Source organism: Pezoporus flaviventris, unplaced genomic scaffold, assembly GCF_033815535.1.
Source record: "Pezoporus flaviventris isolate CSIRO_AGI_PZ_B2104156 unplaced genomic scaffold, CSIRO_AGI_Pfla_v1 ptg000061l, whole genome shotgun sequence".
NCBI classification, from domain to species: domain Eukaryota; kingdom Metazoa; phylum Chordata; class Aves; order Psittaciformes; family Psittacidae; genus Pezoporus; species Pezoporus flaviventris.
Window position 1 is genome coordinate 752,562 of NW_026892609.1, and position 9,864 is coordinate 762,425.

The 9,864-nt window shown below is 55.6% G+C and overlaps 1 protein-coding gene across 1 annotated transcript; it reads right to left on the bottom strand.

The window, feature by feature from the left end:
- Window positions 1-1,091: 1,091 nt before the first annotated feature.
- Window positions 1,092-3,722, bottom strand: LOC133277702 (serine/threonine-protein kinase pim-1-like). The gene is given in 7 exon segments (XM_061469828.1): window positions 1,092-1,155; window positions 1,157-1,247; window positions 1,487-1,663; window positions 1,871-2,237; window positions 2,492-2,542; window positions 2,611-3,079; window positions 3,658-3,722. Coding segments are annotated over 7 exon segments (1,284 nt in total).
- Window positions 3,723-9,864: the final 6,142 nt, after the last annotated feature.

Genomic DNA, 9,864 nt, shown 5'->3' on the forward strand with positions numbered 1-9,864 from the left:
GGGGCTGCAGGAGCAGCAGTGTGTGTCACTGGTGTTGGAGAGGCTGCAGTGGTTGTGGCTTGCACTGGAGTAGCCGCAGTGTTTGTGGCTGGGGTTGACGTAGCCACTGCATACATAGCAGGCCTTAGAGTAGCGCCATTGCTCCTTCCCAGAGATAGAGGAGCTGCAGAGCTTAAAACTGGTGGTGGAGTAACTGCAGTCCTTGTGCCTGGGGCTGGATTAACTGCAGGGCATGTTGAATTGGGTCGCACCAGCCACAGTGCCTGTCCTTGGCCGATGTGTCTGTCGCTGTACTTGCAGTACCTGCAGTGCTTGTGGCTTGGGTTTGAGAAGCCTCACTGCTTGTCACTGAGTTTGGAGTAGCCACACTGCTTTTTTTTGCCCCGGTTGGAATAGCAGCAGTGCATGTTGCTGGAGTTGTAGCTGTAGTGGCAGTCCTTGCCATTGGAGTAGCCACGGTGCCTGTTGCCATTGTTGGTGTCACCGCAGTGGTTGTGGCTGGTGTTGGAGTAGCTGCAGTGCTCGTGGCTGGTGTTGGAGTAGCCGCATTGTCTGCTGCTTTGCTGTCAGATCTTGTCTCTCCTCACTGCAGAGCATGAGAGACTGAATCAGCCTTGCTCAGGGTAAGTGCTAATCAGAAACCACTATACAATCGGTGTGTTACCAGCGTTATCCTCAGACTAAAGCCCGACCTCACCACTGCCCCAGCTACAAGGAGGAGAATTAACTCTTATGAGGCATCCCTCTGAGACCTATTGCTCTCCAAGGAACCCAGAATCCAATCCCCACAAGCCCCCCAATAACTGCAAAAGTCCCACAAAACACCCAATCCCCCAAACACCCCCCGAAAGTCCCCCCGAAACACCCAACCTCACCAAACTCCCAAAACCCCCAAACACCCAAAACCACCAGCTCTCCGCAAAACCGACAAAGTCCCCCCCAAAAAACAACCCCCAAAACCTCAAAGTCTCCAAAAAATCCCCACAGGCCCCCAATATCCATCCCAACCTCCCAAGAGCCCAAATCCCCACCAAAATACCCAACCTGCCAAACCCCCAAACCCCACGCTCCCCCCAAGAGGCACCCCCAGCTTACTTGCCCAGCTGCTGGCTCAGGCTGTGAGGGTGGAGGGCGGCTGTCTCCTGGGGCAGTGGATGTTTGCAGCCAAGGGTGGTTGAACACATCGTCCAGGGATGGCCTGTCGCGAGCTCTCATGGACAAGCACCACCTGATGAGGTGCTGGCATTCTGGGGAGAATCCGGGAATGCCGCTCAGTTGCAGGAGGCTCCTGCCTACCTTGTGCCACCGTCCGCAGCGCCCAGGCCTGGGTGCGCTCAGAGCTGCACCCAGACCTCCTGCTCCATGACTCGGTTTGGAGGAGAGCAGGATGGCAGGACACGGGCCACCTCCTCCAGCTGACCAAGGGAGATCAGCTGCCACCCCTAAACCCCGACCTTCCCCTGCTGCTGCGAAGCCAGGTACCTACCGACAGAGATCCGGCGCTGGAAGAAGAGCTGCCCGCTGACGATGTCCTCGCAGCACCGGAAGGGGAGGACCCCGCACACCATCTCATACAGCAGCACGCCCAGGGACCAGATCGCCGCCGGACGGCCGTGGTACCAGTGCCAGCGGAACCACTCCGGCGGGTAGTACAAAGGTGTTCCTACAACAGGATACGGGCGCACCTCATTAGGCAGATGCCGCCTGCTCCTGGATTCTCGCCCGCGGATCCCCAGGGATGCAGGGGCTGCACCGGTGGCCCCACGGACGTGGGGACGCACGCTCGGTGTGACCCGCCACCTCATCATCAGCACGTGACTCTTGTTCACAAACCGCCCGGTACCGGAAGCACCCTGGGCTGTGGGCTCACCGCTAAATTTGGTGTAGACCGTGTCCCTGAGGAGGGTGCTGCAACCAAAGTCAGCAAGCTTGACCTCTCTGGTGGCCAAGTTGATGATGATGTTCTTGGGCTTGATATCCCTGTGCAGGACACCGCGGCTGTGGCAGTGCCGCGCAGCCACCAGCACCTGGAGGAAAATGCCCCGCGCCGGATCCTTGGGCAGGAACCTCCGTTTTTTGATGAAGTTGGAGAGGTCCTGCGATGGCTCCGGACGCTCCAGAACCAGCACAAAGGAGTGGGGCAGCTCAAACCAACTGAGGAGCTGGATGATGGCACTGCAGCCGGAGCGCACCTTCCTCAACATGGCTATCTCCATGGGAATGCGAGTGCCGCTGGGCTGCAGGGGGACCACGGCACCGTCAGCAGGGCCGATGCTGGCCCGGGGCTCCTGTGCCTCCCTGCCTGGGATGCTCTGATGCCCTCCTGCAGGCGCCCCCCGCAATCCCCAGGGATGCTCTGGTGCACCCCTACCCGGCCCGTGTCCCCTGGTGACTCCACACCCACTCCCCTCTCGCTGTCCCACTTTCCCCCCCCACCGGCTCACCCCCACCCGCTCTGCCCCGCACTGTCCCGGTGGCCCCGCGCACTCACCCGCTCGCCCCACGAGGAGATGCGCTCCCGAGCCACTTGTTTGATCGCCACCTGCGAGCCAAGGGCAGCGCTGGGCTGAGCTGAGCTGAGCCGAGCCCCGCCGCCGGGCCCGCCCTTACCGGGCTGTTGTCACACAGGCGGAGCCCCGAGTACACGGACGCGAAGCCGCCTCTCCCCAGCAGCGGTCCCACGCGGTAAAGCCGCTCGAAGCTCTCCTTGTCGTGCCCCGTGCGACAGACGCGGCCGCTGTCGCTGCGCGCGGGGTCCCCGCCGGCCCCCACCGGGCGCTCCGGGCCGAGCGGAGCCGCATCATTCCCGGCCTTTCCCGGCCGAGGCTCCGCGGCGCGCCGCTCCCCGCCGGTCCCGGAGCGCAGATAGGCCGACGGGTCAATGCGGGTCAGGAGGAGCACGGGCACCTCGCCCGACCGCGCTGCCGGTGACGGCACCCCCGCAGCAGCACCGCGCTCCGGGGTCCCGGGGGTCGCGGCTGCCGGGAGGCCGCGGCGCCCGGAGGGAGAGGCCGCGGAGCCGCCGGTCCGCGCCGCGCCGGGCTCCTGCGTGTGGCGGCGGCCCCAGGCGGGGCGGGGCCTGGGAGCGCCAGGGGCCGGCGCTGCCTCGGCAGACCCAGACCCAGCGGCGGCTCGGCCGGCACCGGCGCTGCCAGTACCGGGAGAGGGGAGCGGTGCCGCGAGCCCCTGCGGGGGGACGCTGGGGGGACGGGGGAGGCACCATCGCGGGGAGCGGCGGAGGGCGGGCTCCGGGCCGCCGAGAGCTGCCGCCGCCGCCTCACCTGGTGCTGCCGCTGCTCCTGCCCAAGCCGCTGCCGCTCAGAAGCCGCTGCCGAAGTCGCTGCCGCTCAAAAGCCGCTCAGAAGCCGCTCAGAAGCCGCTGCTGCCGCCGCCGCCGCAGCCTCGCTGTCAACGGCTCTGTCCACGCGCGCCCCGGGCGGAGCGGCCGGCGGGGGGGGTCTCGCGGCCGCGGGAGCCCGGGGAAGGGCGGAGCGGGCCCTGCCCAGCCCCGCGGCCGGGCTCGTGCGCCCCCCGCCCGGCAGCAGCATCCCCGCGGCCGAGCCTTTGGAAACCGAACCTGAGCCTCGGGACCCTGCGAACGAGGCTTTAGAACTGAAACCGGAGGCTTTGGGAAGTCACAAGGAGGCTGCGATTTACTGCGTATTTTGTCCCCTTTTTCCTTTCCGCAGAGGTGGATTGAGAGGAGACTGCGATGAACACATCGATGCGTTGGCTTTCTCCAGTCATAGGTGTGCTGACGTGCGGGATATAACCGCACGGGTTTACAGTAACAAACAAAGCACGCTAAAGATACCAGAGCAGACAGGAAGTTCAAAAGGTTCAGATCTCTTGATCTAAACGGAGTCACACAGCAAGAGAGCTTGTAAAGGCGGAGGAGCCGTGGCTGCCCCGTCCCTGGCAGCGTTGGAGGCCGGGTTGGACACAGGGCTCGGAGCAAGCTGCTCCTTCCAGTGGAAGGTGTCCCTGCCCGTGGCAGGGCCTGGAGCTGGAGGAGCTTTAAGGTCCCTTCACCCCAGCCCATCCGGTGCCTCTGGGATCCCCTGAGGGGCGGCTCCTCCATGAGGAAAGGCCCCGCCCCCCCTTCGCCGTCCCGTGCGCATGTGCCGGAGCCCGGACTACAGCTCCCAGCGTGCCCCGCGCGGGGGAGCCGTGCGCTGATTGGCTTTGCGCGGCAATGGCGGCGGCAGAGCGGGAGGAGGTGAGGGTGAGCGGGCGCGGCGCGGGTCTGGGGGGCGCTGCGGAGCCCGGGGAGCGGGGCTGGGGGTCTGCGGCCCCCCGAGGCTCTGGGCAGTGGGGCCGGGGGAATGCGGGGGGCGGGTGCGAGCGCTGGGCAGTGGGGCTGCGAGATGGCTGGGAGTGTGGGGTGCTGCGAAGCCGGGGCATGGGGGGCTGGGAGCTGTGGGGGTCCCGCAGCTTTCCGGCCCTGGGGATGGAGCGGGGCTGTTGTGGGGGGCCCTGGGGGCTGTTTCCCCCCGGGGGGGAGGTGCTGCTGGGGCAGCCGATCCCCGGCACCCGGGGGGGGTCAATTCACTGGCTCTTTTCACCCCAAATCAGATCTCCTTCAGGTACTTCCCCACCCTCCCGCAATACCCACCAAATGCCCCCAGCTCTTTGAGCAAAAGCGATCCCACGAGCGGGTTTCCTTTTGCCTGAATGGGCAATAACCCAGAGTGGTTGCCCCAGCGCATCCTTTATGTGCACCCCAGGAACTTCATCCCCCTCTATGGTATGTAAAATCTGTAATTGGGCTGGGTCAGCTCTATTGGCAGATCCTCTGGTGTTGAGCAAGTGGGTGGCCTTTGCTAAGTGTATCCCAGTGTTTGAAAGTCCCACCACCCGTTGCTCTCAGTGTGGTTTTCAGCAGCCCATTGTACCATTTCCATTTCAAGTCTCAGTGTGTTGAGAAGGGCCAGAACCTTTATTTGCCCTGCTGCTGATTTGCCCTGGTCATCAAGATGAAGGCTTTAGATGTGGGAGCAGTTGATCTAGGGCTTGTTCATGTAATTTTATGCCATCTAAAAACTAAACGGAGTTTCTCTCATTAAAGCTCTACAAATGCCCTTTAAATCCTAGTGCTTTTAATGTATGAGATAGCTGTGGATGGCCCGGTACACAGGCTACGCGTACAGCACCCTGCAGTACAAAATATGTATGACCTTACTGGTCACTGCGTGCGGCTGAAAATGAGTGTGGTGTCACAGGAGGTTATTTGAGGATGAACTGAAAATGTTCCAGGCCTTGTTTCTGGGGAAGTCTCTCGTTCCCAGGTTGTCCTGGTGCTCTGTGGACAGGCTCCTGGCCATGCGTTGTCTGTGCAGGTGTCCGGGAGGCTCCGTGCTTCGTCACGGAGTCACGTCCTGCCCTGAGGTGACTCTTAGTTACTGCCGTAGCTCAAGCACAGGCCCTCGCTAACGGCTGCAGTCGCTGTGAGTGCTGGTTTTTGTAAGCATGTTTTTTTGCAGGGGATTGTCTCTTCTGTGAAACGTTTGCATGGGATTTCTATAGTTAAAAAAATACACAACTGCTTTGTTTTCCCCCCTCTGCTTGCCTGTGGAGAGTAGGAAGGAGAATGCCTGGCAGAGACGGGTAAAGAAGAGAAAGGGAAAGAAACAAGCCCAGAGAAGCAGTGAGGAAGATGCCAGTGAAGAGCAGGGAGAAGAGAAGCAGGAGCCTCCAGCAGGTCAGGCGAGAAAGTGCCCCTCCCAGAGCAGCGTACCAGAAAAAGGAAGGCGGCGAGAAGTTGGAGTCTCAGGTGAGCTCCTGCTGAGGGAATGGGTCGTGGGTTTTGGTGTCTGAGAAGTTGAAGGGTGAGAAGCAGTCTCTAGGTTCAGGCAGGCCTCGGTCAGACACAGCAGTGAAGCAGCTATTTATTTAACGTTTGTGCACAAACGGGTGTCCTGGCAAGCAGGCACACGCAGCAAAGGCAGAACTTTGATTCGTATTTCCTTTCCCATCCTCAAGTTCCCTCCCTTGTTACCCCATTGGTTGGGGACTCCAAGGTTTACAGTCTATCCGACGTGTACAATCTACGTGCTAACTGTCCCACCTCTGGTTACACCTCCCCTTACTCAGTTTCGTACACCCCTTCCTCTTCTTTCTTTCTCTCCTTTTAGGGTTTGATTTCATAACTCTCTGGCAGGCACACGGTACCCCAACTTACTGCTTAACTACAGCAGCAGTTTGCACCGGCTTAGCTTCATAGGCTGTACAAAGATAGCGTTCTTTTGCACCACAGAGCGTGTCTGTTGCCCAAAGATGCCGTTGTCTTTAAGCACAGAGTGTGCCTGTTTAAGTCACGGTATTTCAAACCCTATGTTTCGTTCCCTGAGTAACTTAGCCCCAGCCCCAATATTGCAAAGTCTTAGTATTACAAAGCCTTAATATTGCAAAGCCTCATCACAGATATGCAAACCCAACAGTGCTTCTCTCTCATGCATGATTTTTCCCCGTAGGGAGCCTGCCATTTTCTTTTCACAGAATCATAGAATGGTTTGGGTTGGAAAGGACCTTAAGATCATCCACTTCCAATTCCCCTGCCGCAGGCTGGGACACCACACGCTAGGCCGTGTCATCCAAGACTCTGTCCAACCTGGCCTTAAACACTGCCAGGCATGGAGCATCCCCAGCCTCTCTGGGCAACCTGTTCCAGGGCCTCCCCACCCTCACAGTAAATGCAGTTGTTTTCATCATTCAGAGAATCTTTTTGGTAAAAGATCAGCGCAGCTTACAGATGGCATCACTAATGGCACAGCTTCTAACTACCCGAGTTTGGATCATTAATTCTTTTATCCACCTTGGAGCAAGAGTAGTCCTAAAGCATTGCTGCCTGGTTCTTAGTTGTTCTCAACATGCGCCAAGTAACAGAAAAGATGAGAAGGAGAAGCTCTTGGGGTTTTATTTCTGGTGTTTAGGCAGTGCCAGTAGAGAGGAGACCGAGAGGTCTGGGAGCAGGCAGCTGTAAGCACACCTTCCTGGGATACCTGCCGAGCGGCTTGCTTTGCTTATCTCTGTTTCCCAGTGGTTTTAAATCCTGAATTGTGAGAGTTAAATGAATCCATTGATCTCAACAGAGCACTTCTGCATGGAAATAGCTGCTCAGGAAGGAAAGGTGTCGCATCGATGTTTCCTCTGGAAAATCGAAGTGCTTTATGAAACAGAATTGTAAAGACAGTTTGTTTTTCTCCCCTCTACTTCTCCCTTTTAAAAAGTAAGTATTAGGCACCCTTTATGCCCTTGTCACTGACAGGAAGCTGGAGGCTCTGCAGGAAGCAAGCCAGAAGCTAGTGTTTGGTAACAGCTCTCTGCTTCTTTCTTTTCCCATTTAGTTTACTAATGGGGAGAAAACGTGAGGATGCCTCTGTCCAAAGGGCATTCCGAAGGGAAGGAGCAGGAGATGGGGAGTGGAACAGAGGCCGAGCTAGGACTTCATATCCTCACAAGTTTTTGTTACAGGGGAAACAGACTAAATGGTGTAAGAAGACCTGTTCCACCCACCGAGATTCTTCACATCAGGTTTTGGAGAGGCCAACTTCCTGAAGAGTTAAGACTAGGAGCAAAAGTTGTGTTGGGTGTTCCCCTCACTGCACCCCTTCTCTGCTCCCCTTTCACCCCCAGTTTGCCCTTGTGCCCTCTGAGATCAGTACAAAGCAGTGGGCAGGTGGGTTTGGGAGCCTCAGACCCACAGTGTCTGTGCACTGTGCGGTGTGTAGCCAGACGTGCGGCTCTGTTATCATCCACTCCCATTCCTTTTCCTGCGTTGTTACACTCCCATTCCTTCTTTCTCTTTGTTAATCAAGACTTCCCTTTGGTTGTTTTATACAATGTGATTTCCAGTTCCTATCCGCAAATGTCCCTCCATCTATATGATTGCTGGAGAATAGTACAGCTGCTGAGACTGCATTTTGGCACTTCCTGGCTATGTTGAGGAGTTTCTCACAAAAATATAAGCCAAAAGAGACATAACGCAACCTCCTGGGAAAGCAGGAGTGTTGGTGGCAGTAGGCCAGGAGGCCCCTCTGAACAAGTCCCTCCGGTCCCTGAAAGCGGAGGTGTGGGATGTGCTCATGATGCCTTCACTGCTGCCATTGTCAGGGTTTTCTGATGTCCTGAAAGTAAGCGCTGTGAAAGGCTAACCCAGGACTATGGTTTTCCTGAGTCTCTAAGGCTTTAGTCTGAGAAGTTTTCCTTGGAAAGTGATCACAGTCTCTGTGTTTTGAGTCTTGTACGTGGAGGAAGCATTGGCAGCAGTGTCACTGAGGAGTAGTCATGAGCACTGTCAAGAAGCTGTTGAAGAGCGATGACATTTCAGTCCAAAAGTTTACTCTGTGGATTTGAAGAAATCACAGCGAATGTTAGTGAAACTGGTTTTGCCAGGATGTGTGGTTTGTTACCAGTGCACCGTAGAACAGACCTTGGTGAAAACAATTTAACCTTGTAAAATGTGGGGCAGTTGAGCTAACCCCAGTTTTAAAGGGAACTTGAATGTGCAGTGAAATTCCAGAAGCTGTCAAGTGTGAGGATCTGGGGTGCAAACTCCTCAGACTGTCCCTTCTTTACATCACAGGAGGTTTGTCAGGGCTAGGAGCAGGTGCTATTATTATCGTTCTGTTTCCTGGCCAGCTGCTTTAAGTTTTCAGCCGTAAAAAGCTTGTGGTTGATTTTGGTGCCTCCTTCTGACCAGCCAGAAACAGGCAGCTTTCACAGTGCAGCATTTACCGATAGTGATTTGGCATGCAGCGTGCACACAGTGTGCTCAGTGCAAGCAGAAGAGCCACAGAGTTTTTGCAGGGGCATTTTACAGACCTCACTTCTCGGAAGCAGGACTACAGATGCCTGTAACAGTGCCTGGGTTGTTTCAGCTTAAAACCGTGCTGTGAAAACACCTTCTCAAAAGTTAGCATTCTTTAGCTATCATAGTTCTTTAGACCAAATGCTTCTGGTTTCAGAGATGCCTTGGCATGAAACACCCAGGGTCTGCTTGGGATTTGGTTGGTTGGTTTTCTTGTTTTGCTTTGTTTTGTGTTTGCAGTGTCACCAATCACAGTATTAGAACTTAAATATCAATACATGCTGTGAGGTTTTGAATGGTAGGATGTACAAGCACCCTTAATCATCACATTACTTATGTCCACTTTCATAGGAACAAGACCATTTTGTTTCACGTCAAGATTCTGGAATGTGTCAGCCCCATAGTGTTAATAAACCTACAGTGCCCTATAGCACAGGTGAGTGAAATACTGAGATTGCCTCTTAGTCATGGTGCTTAAGAACTAGACATACATTTGTTTGATTTAAAAATTCATATCCTTCAAAATGCACTCGCAAGTGCATTGTGTCCTTTTCCAAATGCTGCAGTAAACATTACTGAAGGCAATTCCATAAAACAGGGCAGTTTTGAGGTGGCCTTTTTTGTTGCTTTTTGATTGCACTGACTTTCCTTACCCTTCTCTACCCCCAGTGTCCCTTCTTTTCTTGCAGCTTTGTGTCTCAAAGTGCCCAGGCAGGTGACCTACGTTGATGTTCAGGCTTCCTACAGATACAAACCCGATCAGTGGAATTACTTGAAGCAGTTCTGCCGACCTGGTTTTAAGAGTCCTCACAAGGTCTGTGTGTGTACCAGGAGGTGATGGAATACATGTTTTTTCTTCAAGCAATGTGTAATAAGCATGATTTTACTGAGCTACAGCAAAGCTTTGAATTGTTCTGATTTCACCGTATAAGGAGTTGTCCCATACATACACTTTGACAGTGATTTGGTCAGGGATGAAGGTCTTGTATGCACATCAGATCCCTAACTCTTTAAGTGATTACTGTTTCCTTAAAGAGTATCTGCAGCTACCCATG